Raw genomic sequence first — 23277 nt, 5'->3', positions numbered from 1 at the left:
AGTGAGGGGGTGAGAGGGACAGTAGCAGCAGATATGATTGGGAAGGGAGAGGCTAGTTGGGCATCAGAAAGATTAGGTCAGATAGCACTTGGGTAGGCATTACTTTACAGGCATGGCAAAGGTTTTGGCTTTCACTCTAAGTGAGAAAGAGAGGCATTCGAGTGCTCTGAGAGGAGTCAAGTGACATGACTTGACTCCTAGTGTGATTATTCTGTGGTTTACTCGACTGAATTGCCAGTCCTCTGAGAATAAGGGTTATAGACACTACAGTTCCTGACATAGACTAGGTCCAATTGGCAAAATGGCTCCAGAGAGTGTCTAATAGACGTGTGCTTCAGAGATCCAAAACAATGGTTGTTTTGTCTTTGAAGTACTTCAAGGATGTCTTTCATCCAGTGTAGATCAGTTCTTAGTAGGTTCATCATGATGAATTGAAATTTGCCATTTAGAGAAACTTTTTGTTATTCTTTCTGTGCTTTTTTGTGTTAACTGTGGGAGTCATTGCCTCTTTTTATTTCTCCATTTAGGCTGGTAAGAAAATTATGGTGTTGCTTTTCCTGGCATCATAAGAATAACATTTGTGTGTATTAGTCATGAGTCTAGCTCGATTTATGGATTCTACAGCAGATAAAAATGAAAGAAGAGCCAGTTTGGGCTAGTTTAGTTGCTGCAATGACAGTCTTATAGGAGTTCACTTTAACAGACTCTTCTAACTTGATTCATCTAATTTCCTTTGTTTTTGTTTGGACACAAACTTAGCCAATTAGATTTGCCAGAATTAGAGAACAAAGGTCTACTTGAGTTTGAAGATATCAGGGGGCTATCTGCAAGGATGCAATGTAGATTAGAAACCAATAAAAGATTGTTTCTTCTAAAGCCTCTATGTTAGTCTGGAGGTAGAAGCTCAAGGTTGAACAGATGTCTCTAAAATGGCAGACCAAGGAAGATCTATCTTTAGGTGGGTGGCACAACGTTTAAATGGAATGAGTTCTAGTTGAGTGCACATGAATCACCTAAGGATTTTGTTAGAACTTGGATTCTGATTCGGTAGGTCTGGGTAGGGCCTGAGATCTGGCACTTCTAACAGGTTCTCAGGTGACACTGACGGTGCTGGTTTACGTAGCCCATTCTGAGTGGCAAGATGCTAAGAGCCATCTTCTTATTTGGATAGATCCATTAGCTGACACTGTGTTGCAGTTTAGTCTTCAACAAATGTAGATTACACAACCATTTGACATCAGTAACGGGTATGAGGAAGAGCAGAGAGGAAGTTAAGTAATATTCCAGGAGAGTCTTGTGTGTACCAGCAACAGCACCAGTTGCTTTACTTAGGCTCTTTTATCGATGTTCTAAAAGGCACCTTGGGACCCTTGTTTGGGTGATGGATTTGAATATGCAGAAACAAGTCTTATGTAAAAACTCTATATGGTATGATACCTGAGAGAACAGGAATGTAAATAATAAAATGTGCCATTACTCATTATTAAAAGGCCTGATCACGGACAATTATAATCCTTTAGCAGAATGTCCAGACAGGTTGAAGAGCTTTTTCAAGGTAATACAGTCTATTAACACTATTGCAAAAATTAAAATCTGTATCCTTGATGCTTTCCTCCCAGCAACATCATGCTGTTTTTTTTGCAAGTGTATTTTTAACCAAGTCCAAAGAGAGACATCAGTACAAATTTTGATGTCTCGGCCATGCAAACCACAGAGTCCTTTACAAGGTAGAATGTGGTGTAGGGTGCATATGCATATGTGTGTAGGTGAATGGAAGATGTATGGATGTGTATATTGAATAGGAAAACATCACGTCCTACAGTGTTTTAGGACTGCTCTTTTGTCAGGAACATTTATGCCATGCTTAATGAAAGAAAAACTGGATTTTGTAAGACTAGTAAAAAAAAAGGTAAAATGATACCAAATGAAGTAACAATGGCCAACATCAAGGATGTGGCAATGCACAGTAGAAATATAACAGAAGCAATGAATTTAAAAAGAATCAAAAATATAAAAATACTAGGGCTTTGTTATTGATTGGACAGAGGAAATTATAGAGGTAGGTATTTAAAAATGATTTAAAATTTCTGTCTATGCTGTTTGTCTCTGCGGTAGGCATAGGAGTAGTTAAAATCATGGGCTTGATGATTAAATCGGAACTGGATTTAAATGTTGACTTCTTCATATATTATATATTAACTGCATGACTTTGGCGTGCAACTTCTTCTCTCTAAGCCTCTCATAGGGTTTTTTATAGGGAATTGAGGAGATAATCTATCTAAAGTATAGAATATAGAGCCTGATCATATAGATAAGATATAGAATCTGGATCTACAGGAGAATGATAGTGTCATTATCTGCAGTGAGTCTCCAAGGATTTTGAAGTTGATTTCAAAGCATGTGAAATGGTATGAGCAAGGTGCAGAGGCTGCCATGAACATGATTTGTCCATGTACCATGGTTTATGGAGAGTGCATGAGGTTCAGAATTGGACCACCAGTGTTTGATTTCCAATTTGACCATACTGACTAAATACTGAGAGATAGTTAGGTGTGGAGGTTATGGTTAAAGTTCATAGAATGGGAAATATGAACATTGTCAAAGGCAAACTATGCCTAGTCTTCTTTTGCTTAGAGTTGGCTTCCACGTCTATAAAATACTCTTGAGTGACAACAAGTGAAGGTGCAGGAGAAAAAATAGGGCTGGAGGAAGAGGTGATAAATAGGGTGTGAGAATCAGGGCAACTATACCAAGGCCAACTAGGCCAACTAGAATGAGGAAGACTCAGAGACTTCAGGTAGACCAAGCCTACGGACAAAATCCAAGAAAAGAGCATGTGGGACATCTGATAGAGTAGAGGAAATAGGGAAAGAATTATTGTCAAATTATCAGACAGCCATCAAATTCAGGAAATTCATAGGAACTAAGGAGCATAAAGGCCGGAACAAAGGCAAACATGAAACATCAGTAACCAATTCTGATACTGAATATCCAGAAGAGTGTCTTTGCTGGGTCTCTCCCAAGAGAGAAGATCTGAGTGAAAGTCTCCAGGCGAGGATAACCCAAATCATCAGCCTGCTAGCAATACAAGGGTCAGGTAATCATGTTGCTCTGGCAGAGGGATTCTTTTAGCATATCAAGTGCTCTGGGTCAGATTTCTCCTCTCTGCTTTCATCTTTTTGCATACTACCACCAAACTTAGCTCCTAAAGCTCCATGTTGGTTTTAGAACCTGGTAGGCCCTGAGTACTAGAGTTGTTGTATTGATTTCCTACCACACAAAGGAGCAGGAGAGAAGAAGGTGGTACAGGAGTTGGAGAAGGAAAGGGAAATGAAACAGAAAGTCAAATGGAAAAGAGAGACAGGAAATCTGGACAACTTAGGATCATGGCCCAAATGTCAGGCATCTCCCTTATTATAGGTGGTTGTAGAAATCAGTAGCTGCCTACGCTTTGTTCTTGTGTTGAGTTTACTGGAGGGATACTGCTGTCATATGTATACTCAACTGTGCAACTTCATGCATAATTGGATGTTACTTGCTCATTTTTCCCTCTTGAGAGAAATCAGTGTTTCTTAAGTGAGAGATATTTCTTAGCCTGGGGACGATAGAGACTTTTCTCACTCTGTACTTCCCCAGTTGGCATAAATATGAAAGACAACTGGGAAAATATCGATTGAAAAAAGTATTGCAGAGTGGCATTTATTCAAGCCTCAAAATATATCAGGTGGTTTATAGAGCAGAGAGATAGATGTAGTCCCTTAAGGCTTGAGTTGTGAGTATCAGCATTTACTGAGGAGAGCTAATTTACTATTTTCTGAAAGGAAATGGGGTGGAGAAGAATGATTACGGCAAAATGCTTAACCAGGAAAAGTGTCACTTTTATTGAATTCTTGTTTGGGATGTTTTTGTAAACTTATCAATCATTTTGTGACGTTTTACAGTGTAACGAGTTTTTGGTGTTTGTGAAACATCACTCTGAAATTGCCCCAAAGTAGATTTCTCTCTCTCTCTCTCATCAAGCTGACATTGGGTACAAGTTTATGAGTCTTGAATGACTAGTCTATTAGCTAAAACTCTTTTGGTTGCAAGTTACAGAAGTTGTAAGTTTTAAAAAGCAGGAAATCTTGTGTAAAAGAAAAGGAAAATCTCAGGGAGCCTCAGGACAAGAAATTCAGCGGGGCCCCAAGGAATGTTTTAGAATTCCATTCTGGAAAGCCCCCAAGTGTCTCTCCTCCCTAGGCTCCCCATGCACTTTGCTCTCTTTCTTGATCTCATCTGATCTGCTTTTTATGGCAGACTGAGGCTTTCCCATAGCTTGCAAATTGACATATTATAATTTCTTTTTTTTTTTAAGATTTTATTTATTTATTTGAGAGAGAGAATGAGAGAGAGAGAGCACATGAGAGGGGGGAGGGTCAGAGGGAGAAGCAGACTCCCTGCCAAGCAGGGAGCCCGACGCGGGACTCTATCCAGGGACTCCAGGATCATGACCTGAGCCGAAGGCAGCCGCTTAACCAACTGAGCCACCCAGGCGCCCCGACATATTATAATTTCAATCTTCCCAAGTAATTGCAGAGCGGTCTGAATTACTATTCCACATTCTTGGAAGAGAAAATCTGGTTCTACTTCCCTACCCTCTTAGGTCAGAAGGCCATCCCTGGTTTCATCAGACATAGTTTGAACATGGCTTCAGGAGCCTAGCTCTGTGGATGTTGGGGCATGGGGGTTGGTTTCCAGAAAAATAAATTCTTAAAGGCTTGGTGGATTGTGCCAAATTCATCTCTGCTACCATGCCTGGAATGAGAAAGCTGCCTGCCATTAACGATGTTCTCTGTAAATATTTGTCAAATGGAATATTTATTGACTGAAAGCACCAGTGAGGATATAGGAACACATTTGGCTAGATAAATGAGGAAGGTTTTTGCATTTTGAACATCTTGATAGTAGATCTTTATGAGTTAATTGCTGTAAGTTAACTTTAAAGTTATATTAGTGAAAATCATTTGATTTCTAGGCTGCTTTTATGTATTGGTAAAATAATTTTAAAATTTAAAAAATTATAAATTTTTGTGAGAACATTTGAATGACTTAACAGTACACATATTCACTCATTTTAATGGTGTTTATTTCTTTATTTTTTTAAAATTTTATTTAATGTTCATGAAGACTAAGCCTGGAGTAATTCGCCCAGTACCTGTAAAATCCAAAATATTACTGAAAAAAGAGGAGGAAGTCTATGAGCCCAACCCTTTCAGTAAATACCTGGAAGATAATAGTCACTTCTTTTCTGAGCAGGTGAGCATAAATAAGAGAAAATCTTTGATACTTTGATAAATAACTATATAAAATATGGAGATGCCTCTATGAATATAGTATGTATAAGAAAGTGTTTATTTGATTGGAGTGTCCTTAGTAATAAGAAAAGGTCCATTTTTTGCATGATAAAAAGAAATTCATATATTCCCAGGATGATATTTTGTTTGAAGTATTTCAAATTAAAAAAAAATTTTTTTTCTACCTTATGCTGGTAATGTTTTGGGAACCAAGACACTACTCTCCATAAAGAAAGATATCATGCAGTCATTGGTTGCATGGGTCATACAGGTGTTGCATTATTTTTTCTAAATTTCTGCTTTACTTTGAAGAGATGAAATATTTTAAATTTGATATATTAGCACATTTAGCAAAATATCTATTGTATGGCTGCATAGTAACATAGCAGAGATGATACGAACCCATAGACTGAGCAGTAATAGGGGATAGGGGCTTAAGATATTTAAGGCTTGGTTGGTCATTTGTTTTATATGTAAAAAGAGTGTACTATCTTCCCCTTATATATCCGATATGTTGGAGGGGGTATAATGGAAAGTTGTTGATGGTGCTTTATAAGCTATTTGGGAAACATGAAAATACACATTTATGCAATATAAAAGTCCATAAATTATTTCAGAGAGAAACTTTGCATCTTTATTTGTCCTATTAAGATGCAGCAAATAGGCATGGGTTGTATATCTTATATCTCAAATACTATTACATGGATAAACAATGTAAGCAATCCAGAAACCTTTCTGAATGCAACCAAGGCAGGTAAAATCACCACCCTTGGTGATCTATAATAAAATACACTTATGAAGGAATATAAGGTGATATACTCCTTGTAAATTTTACTTTGAAAACAACTAAGAATATCCTTGAAACAATAAATTACATTTACATCTGTGAATCATAAGGAATATCTTATCTGCCACGTATTAGCTCTATAACGTCTCTCTTTATTTTCATCATGTATAAAATGAGGTGTTCAGGTCAGGTACTTTTTAAGGATCCTTCCAATTCAAAAATCTGTGTTCCTTAAAATCTAAGATTAACCCTGATTAGGTCAGAAGTCGCTGTGTAGCCTTGAAGATGTTCATCATAAATACTTTCTCATGATTTGTTATAGTTTTTATCTATAAAATGGAGATGATATGAGTTTGATAAGTTAAAAATTTTTAGATGGCACTATCATTGAATATGATAATTAGAGGCAATTATTTTCATTTTATAGGATAAAATACACTCCTCAATTTAAATTAAATAGAGAAATCTTATTGAATTATAGGACTGTCTTCACTAATTCCACATGCAACAGAAATGAAAATTCCTCTTCAGAAAGCATATTTTCATTATCAACAAAAAGCACTTATTAAATATCTACTGCTTGTGTGACACAAATACTTTAGAGGCTTACTATGACATTTTAGACTGTATGGGATCATTATAAAATAATTATAAAAATAATGTAGTCAAATGACAAAAATGCCAACAGCTGAAATAAACTTCACATACTATCTATGTAACTTACATTCTTCAAAATACGATCTAATACTGTAAAATAATGACTTTGTTCTTTTATATTAATATAATTTCAAATGTATGTATTTTACCTTAAATAAAATTCATTTTAGAATCTGAAGGTAGATCTATCACAATTAACTGTCCTCGGAAATGATAAATTCCATTTTCAAATTTAGGAAATTCTTGTCATTAAAAGGAGTTGCCATTTCTTTTCCCTGCTTTTCCTGACTAACAGCAAGTTTAAAGCTCTATTTATGTTCAACATAAACCTATGAATTTCCAGATAATTTGTGGAAAATTTGAACTCTTTTGCAAATATGGAGGTGCCATAGACACAATTGTACTTATATTGTTTTTTCAATCAATTTATTCTTGTCTATATCTCACCTTTTATGTGGAACATGGGAAGTAAAAGGAGTCTGCAGACAGTCAGAATTGAAAGAAGTAGAGCATACTACTTAAAAGTGAATTCCAAACGTTCCCTGGTCTTCCTCATTAACCTTGCATGAAAGGGAAAATATAATAGAAACTTGGGGTCACTGCACAAGGGACAAGTACATGTACTATCAACTAGTCTCTTTATGTTGAGTCCTAACTACCATCTCAGTGTGTCCAGAATCTGCCAGGGAGAAAGATATCAAAGACACCTCGCCAGGGTAGTTGCTTAGATCTATTTGAAATATAAATTGAGTAATAACAGTTTATAATCTCAGTGTTGCTACTTCATTAGAACTTGAATAGCAGAGAGCGTACTCAAGTTCACTAGTCACCATTGTAGTCTCCTTTGCTGCTGCCACAGAATAAATTGAATGGTTCCAAACTCAGTTGATCTCACCCACCCATGTAATGGAAAATTCTTTAGCCAGACATTTGGGCCAAATTGAAGCAGCTCACATTCACTAATCTGCCTTGTACTGGGGACAGTTCCACATGACAGGAGATGTTGGATGGGATTGTTAAGTCAATAAATTTCCCCTAACAGCTTCACTGCCATAAAATATGATTTCAAAACTCTCTGTTACAAAATGTCAGACACTAAAGATGTTGAGAACAGACGGAAATGTATTTACTGTAGCTTAAGATACAAGCAGGCGGCCTTGTGAACTGATAATGAACTGAGAATTTGCCTGGAGACAGTCTCTGAGAACTAAAGCAAAGTTTGAAACTAAATGCATAATCAGGTAATTGAGACTTATTAATCAACAGCTTTTACATCAAAATGGCATAGGCCAGGAAGCATCCATCTATATTAGATGGATTTTGTAACAAAGACTCTTCAGAATGAAGCTTATGCTTTTTTGAAATTACCTTTACATCCATTATTGTATCAATTTGTGGTCCTGTTGACTTATTGCAAAATATCCTCACACTCCATATTTGGATTTAAAAGTATGGTGATATACTTTGAAGCATCCCCTATTGATGATCAAGGTCACAGTTGGAAAGTAATTAACAGAATTGATTGGACAAGTGGGCATCCAGAGGACATTGAGGCTTAGAAAATCAATTCACTGATGAGAATGAAGATACTTAAAGAGCCCACTGATTTTTAGTTTGTCTGACTACTTGTGAGTTGGCAAAATACATTGATTGTTTTCTGGTCAGTTAGTATATCTAATTAGATAAAGGTGATTATTTCACTTAAGATCCTTGATTTAATCAAAATGCAATTGCTAACCTCAGTTATATAAAATGTTACATAAAACATTCTCTCTCTTTATAAATTAGTAATTGAACCCATAATATTAAATATGTCATTTTCTTCTGAAAGCCTTAGAGAAATGTATAAAAAGAAAGGATTTGGACAGAATTTAAGAGGAAATATTGTTATTTCATCTGATTTTCCTGGAAATTTTTTTTTTTTAGTGCGAAATAACACTTCCTAGCACGTATGCCTCCTGAATTTTATTTTCCTTCTAAATTTGCTTCAATAAGCAAAGGAACATGTTTTGTGTGAAAATGACCATTTAGTGAATTTCCTCCACACCACCGAGAACATAAAAGGATAACTATAGGGAATTTTCTTTTTTTTTTTTTGTAGTATTTTCAGTTTTTCTTTTCTTCTGATTTTTCTGAGATATCTGACTTCCCTACCAAACTTTCTGTTTGACATTCAACTCTGATGATTACATGGGTGACTTTCAGATTTCTATCTAATTATTCATCAAGTTAGATTTCTACTGCGGCGCTCATCTTCACTTCCTTGTGTCATGTACATGTTCCTATTCTAGAGCAAGTACTCACCTTTGTCAAAGGTGGAGCTGACAATACTGCCTTTTATTCTGAATGACTTCTGGCTTTGCCATAAATTGTTACTTTTTCAACAATTGTTTCTCTTTTGTCATAAAATTATCTTTTATCATTGCTAACCTTTTATTAAGAAATATTTTTCAGCTTAAAATGTTTAACCTTTTTAGGTCTAGAAGTGATTAAGTGGTTTTCCTGAATTGTTTTAAGGGGAGAGAACTGAAATGCCTTGTGTTACATTTCTTATGTTTTGCCAGGTTGTTTTTGTTTATTTGAGAAATGAAATCTTTGTGAGTTTTTTTCTTTTTTCCTTTTGTCTTCCTCCCTCCTTTCCCCCTTCCTTTCTTATTTCCTTCCTTCCCTCCCTCCTTTCTTTCCTCCCTCTAAATGTAATCGACAATTTATCATAAACAGGTACTATACTACATGTAATAGTTTATCATCAACATAATAAACTGTTTTTTTTCTTTTTTCTTTTTTTTGACATTGTCCTGTAGAGACAATATTTGCTTTTTCTCTAGAATATAATCAAATAGGATCACCTTTCAAACTTAAGAGTTCATCTCTCTCTCTTTTTATTTTTTATTTTTTGGCTTAAGCTTTCCCTCGACCTTGTGTAATTATTGAGGTTGGAAGATTGGAACTGGAACTACGGTACAGGGTTTTAGTTTTCTGTGGCAGTTGTCTTCAAGCTATGGGAAACTTAGTTTCTTGTCCCCCTTTCCTTGTCTTACATAGGGTTAAAGTATTTAAGAGATTCTTGCTTGCTTTAAAACAAGCAAACAAACACTCAAAGAAGACCCATTGCCACTTGGATCATAATAGGTAGAATTATTCTAATAATTCTAATAATTAGTTAAGCAACTGAATTCTAATAATTAGCCAAGCTCTGAAGCATTAGTTGCTTTAACAAATATTGGTAGATATGCGGTATCTTACCATACCCTAATCTATGGGGAAACAATGACAATCTGAACGTTTTATGCAAATGTGTTCTTCAATGTTTTGTTAGCTCATGATGTCCCTATCTATCTCTATTTAAGAGGAATGGCACTGCCATATTTAGAAGCTCTCAAGTAAATTATGCTCCAGTTTTAAGATAAGGTCTTGTTAAAATTAAATATTGTATATTAGTTTCTTCTGAGAAGTATTAAACAACAGACTGTCAAAAGAGAGAAGGTAGCTGTGTAAAAATATTTTAAGTAATACTCAGAGTAACTGTTATTTAGCAGTTAGAAAGTTTTATGTGTTGGCAAGGAAAAATATACATTCTTATGTTTTACTTCACAGAAGTCTCTATCCCAAACTTGTCCTTGAACTCTGAGTCCCGGTCAGCCTGTACATAGAACTGTAGATGGTACCAATCACTTGCCTCTGGCATGGTTTGTCTTATGGTGTGTAAGACAGTTTTGGTAAAACTAGCGCTCCTCTCCCAGGACACCGACTACAATACTACCCTTCCTCCCTCCTTACACAGTTTCGATTCTACAACTACCTTAAAATGACTTATGGTTATTAATAATGTTTAAAAAACCAAGAACTTTGGGCCCCAAATGGTTTCATTTAGAGTTCTCAAACCTGTGCTTAATACATAATTGATTTGCAGTTTCTACCTCCCCTGGAAAGGCAGTCTTCCCTTGTCAGTCAAGAGTTTTTCTATCTGTGCCAATGAATGCCTCCTGGGTCTTCTCCACCCACCAAAGAAAGGGAGGTAATAATCCGCCTGATAAGACACCTGGCTTTCCCCCCTGGAAAGCCACCTCCCTTGGAACAATCCCTTTCTTTTGCTAATTATGTTCTTGCCCCACCCTTCTACAAAACCCTCCATTTTGTCTTAACTCCTCAGAATGCTCTTCTACGTGCTGATGGGGTGCTACTCCGTTCATGAATCATTTAACAAAGCCGACTAAATCTTTAAAATTTACTTGATTGAATTTTGTTATTTAACAATAAAGATCCTTAGGAAATGCAATCAGAGTGAGAGGCTTGTGATTTTTCTCTTCTCTACCGGATAATTTTCTTTGACCCATGAGAAGGGGAATCAAGGTAGAATGCATAGAGGAAGACACAGTGAAAGTTGGATGTACTATTTGAATATAAATGCTGATTGATGGTTTGAAACACGTTATACTCTAAGCATTGGGGAGATTGTTACTTGTTTTTTTTTTTTTTTAAAGATTTTATTTATTTATTTGACAGAGAGAGATAGTGAGAGAGGGAACACAAGCAGGGGGAGTGGGAGAGGGAGAAGCTGGCCTCCCGCTGAGCAGGGAGCCTGATGCAGGACTCGATGCAGGGGGCTTGATGCGGGGCTCGATGCCAGGTTCATTCCAAGGACTCTGGGATCATGACCTGAGCTGAAGGCAGACGCTTAAGGACTGAGCCACCCAGGTGCCCCAATTGTTACTTAAGTGTGGGTGAGATTAGACAGACTTTGTTGGCAAATGTAAAGGTCACAGCAAGATAAATAAAGCTGAAGATGAGTTATATGGAGAGAGTTGGAAACCTCTTTTCTGTGATCTAAGATTAAAAAAAAAGGTAATTTAGGCAAAGAAAACAACAAATCCAAATGATAGGAGCAACCAAAAGAATGCATAGGAGAGAATGAAGCAGAAAGATAAAGCTGGTAAATAAACTGGTTTTTGAATTGCATTAAAGAGCCAAAGACAGCCTGAGAAGTCCAGCACATGGAAAACTCAACTCAAGCTGGTGAAGCAGGTCATTACAGTAAATATATGCGAAAAATAAAATGTATGGAATACATTACACAAGTGTACAAATGTAGTTCTCTTTATTTCGAAGGCTGCATGGAATGGAAGATCTGTAAATCTGTAAATTCAAAATTGGTGATTCCTTAGGAGAGCTGGCAGGTTTTTAGACTTTTTCAAACTAATGTTCTAATCTCCAAATACAGACATCCTAAGAGAAATTTAATCTCTTGCAGCCAGACCATCCAAATATCAATTTGTCTTATGGACCTTTAGGTGTTTAGCATTTTTTTTTTTTTTTACCTTTGCTTTTCCTTCCTATTTTCCTTGAAAATAGAAAATTGCATTTGGCATGGAAATACACAACTCACCAGGGACTGGATTGTCACTTATCTTTATCTGGTAGAGTTGAGAGGCTTAACATATTTTACCTGTTCAAATAAAGCAAGCCTGTATGATATTTAGTCCATTGGGTAAGTTCAGAAAAATAGAGGTTTTTTTTTCAATCTTTGGCTAATCCATTTCCAGGAAATGTTAGGCTCTCCTGAATTGCATTTGGTGGAAGGACTGGCCTTTTGCAGGATATTGTAAGGTCAGGCTAGCTCACCTCCCAATTTTAGAACCCTTATCCAGGCAGGATCTGATAAGCTCATTCATTCTGAGGTATAATTGAACCAGAGGAAAACTAGAGTGGCTTGGTTTTGCAGAAAGAGCCCTCAAGTCTGGATCATAGTCACGAAAGTGTGATTAACCAGCTCTACACTGTGCGTTTGTGAATCGTGAACGTCATCCGTGAAGTGAGAGAATTGGGCTAGTCCAGCGGTTCTCAACTGGGGTGATGTTGGCGCAAACATTACTGGTTGTCGTAACTGGGGATGCCATTGGCTTCTAGTGCGGAGAGGCCAGGAATGCTACTCAACATCCTACAATGTACAGGACAGTCTCGCACAATGCAGAATTATCCAGCCTGAAATGTCAGTAGTGCTGGAGTTGAGAAATCCTGGACTAGACCATTTCTTGGCTCACTTCCAGCTCCAAGAATACTATGACTAATGAAGCTCAATGCTACCCCTGCCAAGACATTTTAGTTCAACCGACAGTGACTAGGTATCTTCTTTTTGTGCCTTAACTATGAACTTTTCCGTATTTGATTTGTACGAAGGAGGTAAATAAGCCCCGATTTATGGGATTTCCCACATACCATGTAGCCTCTAGCATACCCTTGTTTGTTAAAGGGCATGCATTTTCATTGGCACCAGGTAATTCAGGAAAGTTACGGCTTCCCCATCTTCCTATACATTTTGCCCTCATTCTTGTATTTCCCCAATTGTTAGGTTTCAGGAGAATCAACTAAAAAATAATTTTTTTTTTTAAAGAGAAATTTTTGAACACTAGGCAGTCTGTAAGAAAAATGCATGCTGTTGGATGAAGTCATTCCTGATCCTGGGCCTTATTACATTTCTGCAAAATGAGAGAATTGTACAAAATACTTCTGATGGTGCCCTCTTACCCTGAAATTCTGTGTTTGTTTTTAAATACTATTGGAATATAATAATAAATGTTATTATTAAATATTTAAATATTATTGGGTGATATTCCTCATCCTTAGATGATTCAAAAAAGGAAGAAAAGGAGCAAGTGTGGCTCAGGTCATAATGTTTGGAGAGATGGAAAGTCTTGTAATCTACTGTGTAGGTCAAAATCATAACAATTAGTCCCTATTCCCTGGTATGTGGTTCCTGCAGTTCTATGGTTTCCTGATGTTCATGATGAATGGTGTTGCTGCTTCCTCCATGCTCACTCCTTTCTCTCTACTCCCAGCATTCAACCCTTTGACATTTGTGCCAGGCTCTGGAACATATATGGGTGACTGTACGGGAAATCGAGCAGACAGTATTCCTGCCCTCATAAACCTTAGGTTCTAGTGGATTCTACATATTTTGGACCTTGGTCCAAAATTTCTGTTAATCTTAACCTTCTCTGTAAACTTCTGTAGTTCCTCATGTGAAACTGTCCACTACACACTCAGGCTACACACACAATGGCCCAGTCCTCTGGTCCTCTGATCCTTTAAGGGACTTACTGTGACTGCTGGTTACTGGAGTCTTTGATTCTTCTGCTTCCTGCAAAGGAGAGAGACCATATGATAGAATGCAATAGAAAGAACATAGATTCTGTGTAAGCCTAGGAACTCTGAACTTCAATTTCACCCTAGAAAAAAAAATGGGGCTACTCATCCCATTTCTAATAGTACCCATACTGATACCCATTCATGATTACACAAAACAGTCACTGCAAAAGGGCTTTGGACACTTGAAAGGGAACACACATTTGAAATGTTTATTGTTATCATTTCCTTTAAAATCACTATAATTTTGGAAGGAAAGGTTTGACCCCTTGCTAAAGGGTCACCAAATATGTTCTCCTCCCCACTGTTACGAGAAATCACAGAAGTCTCTTTTCTATATTGCTTTTTGATTTCTTCAATACAAGTTGCTGCCCTCTACCAAATACATGTCTGGTGTCAACCTAAGACAAGAATTAAACTATGTGTATAGAAAAACATAAAACTCAGCATTTTAACCCTCTAGTGCCCACTGTGATTGATTATGACATATTTTCTCTTTCTTCTCCCTTGAGCACGTTGCCATCACAGTATCTTCCCAGTGGCATCAGCTCTGTGAGGTTTGCTGTTAGACAACCACAAACGCTAAGCCCTAACTATTCCAGAGCCTATCTTGCAAATTGTATTTGAATCATTTAAAAGCCTTTCGGGGTGAAGGGGATTTGAAAAAGCTAAGCATATGCTATCTCTTTTCATACTTCACGTGTTTGCATTTTTTGGTTCAAAGAAGGATTTGAAATAGGTAAGTGTGGCTTTAAGTATGTCTGTTTTTAAAATGCATATGGATTCTTCAGAATTAGGGCTGATAAACAAGAAGTTATGCCATATGTTCAAAATTAAGAGACCTACTTTATCTTGGCTTGATCTTGGTGGAATGTAGATGATTACCATCTCTTCTTGGTAATTTGGGGTTTCTGTGACGGTATCTGTAAAATGTTGATATGCCTTTGGCTGAAGGAGTCACTGGGTATGATGTACCTTGTAACTGTTCTTGACTTCAGGAACAGGGCGTTGTTTTCAACTTGAAACTGTAGCACAAATGCTATCATTCTGATTTTAAATTGTTATAAGCTCCAGGCAGGAAAGGAAGCTGAAAATAAATGCTGCATTTGAAAGTAAGTGTTGTTCTACCAAAGAGGTAGAAGAAGGGAGAAAGGATGGGGTTAAAGGCTCCAGTAATTTCACCTGGTGATGCTGTGAGTTTCCAAAGGCACAAATCTCTACGTGGTGTGAAGGGGGAACAGCGGGAGCGAAGAGAAAGTGGATTTTCACCCTTTACTTCTAAACCACGGGAAAGGGGTTCACTTTAAAATGCCAGGATGGAATAAAAGAGTCTTAGATGTGCAGGCTTTAATGAAAAGAGCCCATAGTGACTTAAAATGCCCTTTGGTGTTGCAGTGAAAACAGCTTTTGAAGTTAAATAGTTTGACTTGATGGCTGAGCAGAAAGGAGGCTTTTTTACTCTGGTGGAGAATGCAGCCGATATGGCTATCGCATTAATTTTCTGATGTCACTGTCAATACTTAATTCTGCAGCGTCTCCAGCTTTCTTAATAAACAGAGCTAAATTAATTTATTCAGTGCATATTGGCTGCAAGATTTTCTCTAATGAACAAAGGTATTATTTGCTTCATAAATTCTTGTGTTCTTTAAGTTTTTCAGGATATGATATTATAATCAACTAAAATAATTCCTTCTTAAAAATCAAGCTCCTAAGTAAAGCTTATTTTATTTTGAAAAATTTGTCCTAAGTATTTTTATATTAAAAAAGACAATTCTCAAGTAAGTGAAAAGCAGTTTAAAGCATTTTATTTAGAAACAACTGTGGTAACATATCTTACTGATAGAAACATGTATGAGACAATTTTATGATCCCTGTCCTTCCCTCAAAAACTAGAACATTAGAAGATTCATCTATTGGATGTGGAAGCAGGGTAGATGATGTTCATTTCCAGGAATCATTTAGAATAGTGATCTCCAAAGCAGTATCTATCTACCTCAAGATAATTCATTGGGGTGGTGGTGGGGTGCAGGTCAGACATGATAAAGATTTTATTAATGTGTTTTTTTTAAATATAAAATAGGGTTCCCACACACTATTACCTGTGGGCCAGATTTGGTCCACCACCTGTTCCTATAAATAATATTTTATTGGCACTCAACCATACCTATTCATTATGTATCATCTGAGGCTGTTTTCATGCTACCATGGTAATTGTGACAGAACATCTGGTTTGCAAAGCCTACTATATATCCTAAGTGGACCCTCACAGGAAAAGTTGGCCACCTCCTGACTTAAAATTATAAGAAATATTTTAAGCTTTGCTGATTTATATGGATTTACATCGGTGTCCTTTGTAAGTCCGAGTGCTAGACAGTCACAACTCATATATATTTTAAGTGAGATTTCCTGGTAACGTGTCAGCTCTCCAGTTTGGTGCAGTGAACAGAGAGCCCTCAGCTGGCTATTCCTTAAACCTTTTATCTTTGATCGAAGTTCATGTGCCTAGTCAGACATATGATTTATCACATTAACTATTTTTAATTAAAATAATCCACATAAAATGAACAAGTGATTTTGTTTTAAAAAAATCTCCTGCAAAATAATCTGGATTGACTATACCACTACTAATATAGGAATAAATAACAAGAAATGGCAGTGATGATGTCATACCTATATCTAGTAAAAGCTTGTTAACAGGCATATTGTTAATTCATTATTCATATTAATATACCTAGCCCTATATTTATAGTTTTGCCTTGAGTTTTAACCAATAATTGTATTATGGCATCATAAGATATTTACAAAGTAGGCATCCAGGACCTGGTGATGCTGGGCAACTTCAGGAATGTTTAAAGACATGAGGTACTCACTATTATAATGTTTAACATTTTGCTGAAGTCAATGATCAATGTCTTTTTTGAGGAATATTCATGAAGGAAAAATTAAAAACCCAATTTAATTGGAAACATATATATTCTTCCTGCTGCAGAAAACATTGTAAAGTAATACATAGAAAACAATAGAATTGGGGCGCCTGGGTGGCTCAGTCATTAAGCGTCTGCTGTCACCTTAGGTCATGATCCCAGAGTCCTGGGATTGAGCCCCACATCCGGCTCCCTGCTCAGCGGGAAGCCTACTTCTCCCTCTCACACTTCCCCTGCTTGTGTTCCCTCTCTCACTGTGTCTCTCTCTGCCAAATAAACAAATAAAATCTTAAAAAAAAAAAAGAAAACAATAGAATGATGACTGAAATTCATTCCTTTGTATCAGATACCATTACAAAGTGCATTAAAAACATTCCTGAATATTTAAAACAGGAAGTAGTGAGCAAATTTAAAAAAAAAATTTTTTTTAATTTACTTGACAGAGACACAGCAAGAAAGGGAACACAAGCAGGGGGAGTGGGAGAGGGAGAAGCAGGCTCCCCGTGGAGCATGGAGCCGGATGTGGGGCTGGATCCCAGGACTCCGGGATCATGACCTGAGCCAAAGGCAGACGCTTAATGACTGAGCCACCCAGGCACCCTGGAAGTAGTGAGCAAATTATACTCTATTGCAGTTTTATTATGCAGTTAGATCAAAATACAGATTTAAAATAGTCTCAGTGTATGGAATTTGTGTTCTACACATGAAATATACAAGTGACATTTTGGGGACTTAAAAGAGAAATAAGTCAGAGAAAATGTATTCTTTAAAGTAAGTGACTTCTTTATAATAAAATTACAGTTCTATGAGAAAATTGTAAAGGTACAATCAGCAGTAGGATATATAAAATAATTGTGGGTGTGAGGTTGAAGTTACATCAATATCCATAGACAAACTCTGACGACAAGATGTAGATGCACACGCACACACACTGTCTATAGAGAGGGCCTGTTATATAGATTACATTTATATATCATCAAGATTCCTATATATAGTAATAGAAACATAAAGAAAGATGTGTGTGTGTGTGTGTGTGTGTGTATCTTTATAATAATGAGATAGAGAAGGACCAAGAATATCTTTTGAATCATTTGGAGGTTCTCAAGTTATTTTCTGGCAAAGTATTTTAAAAAGTGACAAACTTCCAGATGCATTATGACTATTTGGCTTTCCTTGCCACCTGTATATTGAGAAATGTGCTTTTCAACAAATTTTTTATTAAAGAGGAAATTCAAAATAAAATTTCTACCTGGAAGAAAAAAAAAAAGGTAATGGAACTATTGTCTATTAGAACTTATGAAATACAGTCAAAATAGTCCCTGGAAGAAAACTCATGACTCTATGGTTAATGGATAAATATGAGAATAAAAACAAATGAATTAAATATTTGACTTGGAAAATTTAAGAATAATAAAATATCCTGTGCATAAGGAAAGCAAGGGAAATTAATTTGTAAGAATTGACAAAAGAAAACTGGAAAAATTAAATGTAAGGGCAAAACAAAATTGTCAACTTGCAAAGGACAAAAATTTTCTTCTAACACTCCATTCCCCCCCCCCCCCCCCCGAAAATCCTTTAGGGACCGGTAAATATGAGAGGAAACCAAGTAAGACATGGCATAGTGGAAACAGGAGATCGAACATAAGAGATAGGCAAAGAAAATTTCCAAGATGATGGTAAAGAGAATCACAGCCTAACAACTTATACAAAGCATAGAAGACAACTAGCACAAATCAGAACAGGTGCCTCAGGTGACATATATGTTAAGGCTGTCACCACCAAGAATTCTTTCACCTTTGTACCATATTATCAACCAAAGTGATCCTGGCCAGAATTCTTAGCTCTCTATGGCCTGTCCAAGTGCTGATACGATTCTGCTCTCCCCTCCTTGCCGAGTGTCCAGGCTTGACCAACTCCTTAGATATGGAGTTTGGCTACAGAGAGTGTAGAAATATGAAACATTTTCTGTCTGATTGGTTAGGCCTTAGCCCTGCCGGATTCCCCCATCTAGGGAACCCTCTGTTGCCCCTGGATCACTACAGTCTTGGCTTCTGACATACTCACAATGGGTTCTTGAACCCTCCCAGAAAAGCTGAAGCCAGAACATTAACCAGGGCCTGTTCTGCTCACCTTTTCCTCTCACCTTTTCCTAAGCACTGTCAACTGTCAATTACAATGCTGCCTTTTTCTTACATAGCTAGTCTTTGTGTTTACTACTCGGTTTTCAGATTAACCACGTTCCACACTGATTAAGAAATGTAATGAGTTGTTGATAAAATAATGAAATCATTGATTGAGAAATAAAATTAGAATATATTTCAATCTAAAAGCTATCTTTAACGGGCAAATACTAAAAGTGTTCCCTTCAAGGTGCACAATAATGTGACCGTTATTTAATGATATTAGTGGTAGGGACCAATGGAATTAGACAAAAGAAAGGAATTAAAAGTATGAAAACTGGCAAAGAGGAGGTAAATTTATCATACCACTAAGTATTTGATATTTTGGGTGATATACCTGGAGCTTCCAAGAGAATTAACTGGATGACTATTACATCTGTGGGGTAACTCAGTAATGTGTCTTGGTAGGAAATCCAAAGCATTCATGTACTGACATAGAAATATGCCAAAGCTGTTGTTAAGTAGGGGGTGGGGGGGAACACAAACAAATAAGATGCAGAATGTTGCAAATAGGATGTTATCTTTTTTTTTTTTAATAATTGTGTTTGTCGTGTGTATGTGTAAAATTATTTGTATTTGTTTGATATGTAAAATAAACACTTGCAGCACAAACAAGAAACTAGTTACCATTTCAAAGTACAGCGGCTTATAATCTCTCATTTCTACAAATTTAAAAGATCTAGACTTACAATTTTCTAATCTACTTAAATTTTCTGACTTTTTTAAAGTAAGTTTTGAATCTAATGCTTAAAAAAAAGAAAAGAAAAACATCTACTGATATAGCAAACACATTCAACGTACACTTTAGAAAGCCAATCAGTGGTTGAAAAGTACGTGGTATTGGCAAAATGAATTAAATTTACATTAAAAATATTAAGTGTCAGTTTTAAAGTTGAATTTACTTGCTTGCTAAATATAATTTTGAACAATGTATATTATTTTGTGCTAAATTTCCATTTCTCACAAAACCAAATATATTAATTCATTGGTTATGGAGCCGAAAAATGATAGAATACAGTTTGAACTCACAAAAAATATTATATTCCTCTGAAATTTCAGTCATTAATGCATTAAGCATCTACCATATTACGCATCGTACTTGACTCTGAGGCCACAGAGCTGAATAAAGCAGGTTTCATTTTATAAGATTCATGTCCTGAAGGGTTTTACTATAGGATAATCACTATTGATTTATTTCCTTACATTAAAAATTTTAGAAATACAAGAGGTGATATATCTGCAAAAAAGTCGCCCTGTCTTTCATAGATATATACATATACAGGACCTTTTTGCAGCCTTTTTTTTGTAGGCTCAAGATTTCCCATTGATGTGGCTTTCTTACCCCCATTCCTGGCCTCATCCTGTGGGTCCTACTTCCTCAAAGTCTTTGGCATGCATCCACTTTCCAGGTTAAAGACCCCTCCTAGGGAAGGCTTCATTTCCTCTCCTCTCTACACTGCAACTCATCTGTGCGCTCTTTCCAGTTTCTCTCCAAAGCCGCACACTGCCTGGAAATGAAGACCTCATACGTTCTCTCCAGACTCACCTCTCCCTGATCCCTTGCGCATACTCAGCCCAACTTGACAACTTACCGTGCCATGAATTAAGCCAACGCTTTGGCCCCATTGCTTGCACATTGATATCCTCTACAACAGCTTCCCCTGTATCCCCCATTTCTTCCACACCGAATCGCATGTACTCTAAAATCAACTTTCGCTGTCACTGTCCTCTTCAACGAAGACCTTTCTAATCTCATCCTATCACCTTTGGGATGAGCGCTCACCTTCCTCAAACATTTCTCCTCTCAATACTTTCAAAAATAACAACCTTGACACCCTTCCGGAGACCCTGCAGGTGCTTGTTTCATTCTGCAGAAAAGGCTGGAGGAGGGAGACTGACAGGAATTATTGAAAGAGACAAACAATACACCATGAAAGCAGGTGTCTTGTGAGGGGCCCAAGTATGAGCAGAGGTTTCCTTCTTACTAGTAAGAGATTCTAACGTAACGTCTATCATATTTAGACTTAATTCCAAGTGAGCTTGACTTTCGTCCACTAACATGCTCTTTATACCTTTCTTCTCCCCAGGATGTGACAGTTCCTCCCAAGCCTGTTTCTTTCCATCCTTTATATCAGCCTAGACTCTATCCTCCTGCTCAGTCCCTGCTGCCTCCACAGACCCTCTCACATGCTGACTGTCTTACCCCAGGACCCTTCAGTCATTTGTCCTCCTTCTCACTGAGTGATGAACGGGGGAATTCTCATACCCTGTTTAGCGGCAACACATATAATAAGGTGAGAATTCCCTGCTGAGGTGGGAATTGTTCTTTGCTGGGAAGCTTCTCTATGCTTAACTTTTAAAACTTGAGCATAGAGGAAACATATATATTAAGAATATTAAATATTTGTGTTAAAGCCCATGACCTTACAAAAAGATAGTAATTAACCTTGAGAAGTTATTCAATATTTATTTTTGCTTTCAAAGTCATTTCCTGATTTGCATTCCTCATTGTTTAATGTTCTAACCTCAAGGTGGAAATCCCAAGAAATTTTCCAAAACCTTACAAGATAGCATTATTAATTTATCTTTGAGTCTCAGTTCAACGTTCTTCAAAAAGCTTCTCTAAATTATAGTGCCTTGATGAGGAGGCACTTACTGTTGCAGTCAACGAGCAAAGAAATCCTTAGAATTTCTACAAATATCTGTAAAATAGTATTAACATCTCATTTTATTTTATTTTATTTTTTATTTTTATTTTATTTTATTTTTTTTAAAGATTTTATTTATTTATTTGAGAGAGAGAATGAGATAGAGAGTATGAGAGGGAGGAGGGTCAGAGGGAGAAGCAGACTCCCTGCCAAGCAGGGAGCCCGATGTGGGACTCGATCCAGGGACTCCAGAATCATGACCTGAGCCGAAGGCAGTCGCTTAACCAACTGAGCCACCCAGGCGCCCTATTTTTTATTTTAGTATTGTTGGCACAATGTTGCATTAGCTTCAGGTGTACAACATAGTGATTCAACAAGTTTATACCTTATGCTATTAACATTTTATTTTAAAATGTGTCTATTTGCCTCATAATATATAGTGATGGGATATGTAAAATGAGGTGTTAATTACCCTAAAGAAAACATAATATTATATATATATCTTATATATTAAATACTTTAATATATTAATATTTTTATTATATTTTATATTTATGATATAATTTATGTATAATTATTTAAATATTTTAATATTTATATAAATTATATATATTTATATATTAAATATATATTTTTAAGTGAAAAAAGTAAAGCTGGCTTTGGAATGCAATCATAAATGTTCTATTAGAAGCAGGCAGTTAATAATACCACATAAGGCTTACAAGTGCCCCTTGTTCTTCTGAGCATTACCATAAGGTCATCCTGGCTATTACAGACTCTCAGATTCTGAAAATTTCACAAAAGAATTGATTAGTTAAACTCAACCTGCAATTAATTTTTTTAACTCAAAATCTAGTTTAAAAACATTTATTTTGCCAGTTCTCTATATCTAATGGAATATACCTTTGCACTTGGAAACCGGTAAAGGCCAGAATCAAAATGTTCTAGAATGTGGTTGTACAATATCCCTTGGGCCCTGAAATGTTTTTTTGAGGAAATGCTCATAAACTCAGTCTAAAGACAGTCGTCTAAAAAATGAACATTATTTTGTGAAGAATATTTTATTTTTCATATTTAATAGCATCTATCATGACTGATAACCTGAATTAAACCTTTAAAATATCCATTTTCTGTAAACAGAATGTTTCTGGGCAAAGTTCAGGATGACAGTCTTATGACTTTTGTTTCTTACTCTTGGATTAGAAAAAAGAAGCATTTCAGGGAAAGTATAACATTTTAAATGATTTTATGTTATTTGAAATTCTTCCTGATTTAATCCTTGCCAACATATATGAAATCCATTTAGCTATTAAATAAAGTTAGTGGTTCTGAGAATAACATAACCATATTCTTATAAATTGTCATCTATGAGAGGATTATAATTGTGTTTTATAAATATCAATTACATTAAGTAGCTTATTTTTTGAAATTTTGGTGGTACTTTCTAGAACCATTCAGCATTCACAGAGGTTCAAGGATAGAGTCAGTATTTCATCCATATTTTAATCTGTACTTGGTCAGGTTGTGAAGAACAATATATAAAAGTGATTTGAGGTTGGACAACTATTTTCAGTTTACACAATCTTCATAATATATTTTGTCTTT

At 36.3% G+C, this 23277-nt stretch overlaps 1 protein-coding gene across 1 annotated transcript in view; it reads left to right on the top strand.

Moving 5' to 3' along the window:
• Positions 1 to 21711, top strand: part of LOC110582017 (muscular LMNA interacting protein) — a 104549-nt gene extending 82838 nt beyond the window's left edge. Inside the window, exons 11-13 of the mRNA XM_021691939.1 lie at positions 5167 to 5295; positions 21112 to 21318; positions 21658 to 21711. Coding sequence (XP_021547614.1) covers positions 5167 to 5295; positions 21112 to 21318; positions 21658 to 21711 — 390 coding nt within the window. The remainder of the gene's footprint in view (positions 1 to 5166; positions 5296 to 21111; positions 21319 to 21657) is intronic.
• The last annotated feature ends 1566 nt before the right edge of the window (positions 21712 to 23277 follow it).

The sequence above is a fragment of the Neomonachus schauinslandi genome, chromosome 8, assembly GCF_002201575.2.
Source record: "Neomonachus schauinslandi chromosome 8, ASM220157v2, whole genome shotgun sequence".
NCBI classification, from domain to species: Eukaryota; Metazoa; Chordata; class Mammalia; order Carnivora; family Phocidae; genus Neomonachus; species Neomonachus schauinslandi.
This window is presented reverse-complemented; position numbering and strand designations above follow the sequence as displayed.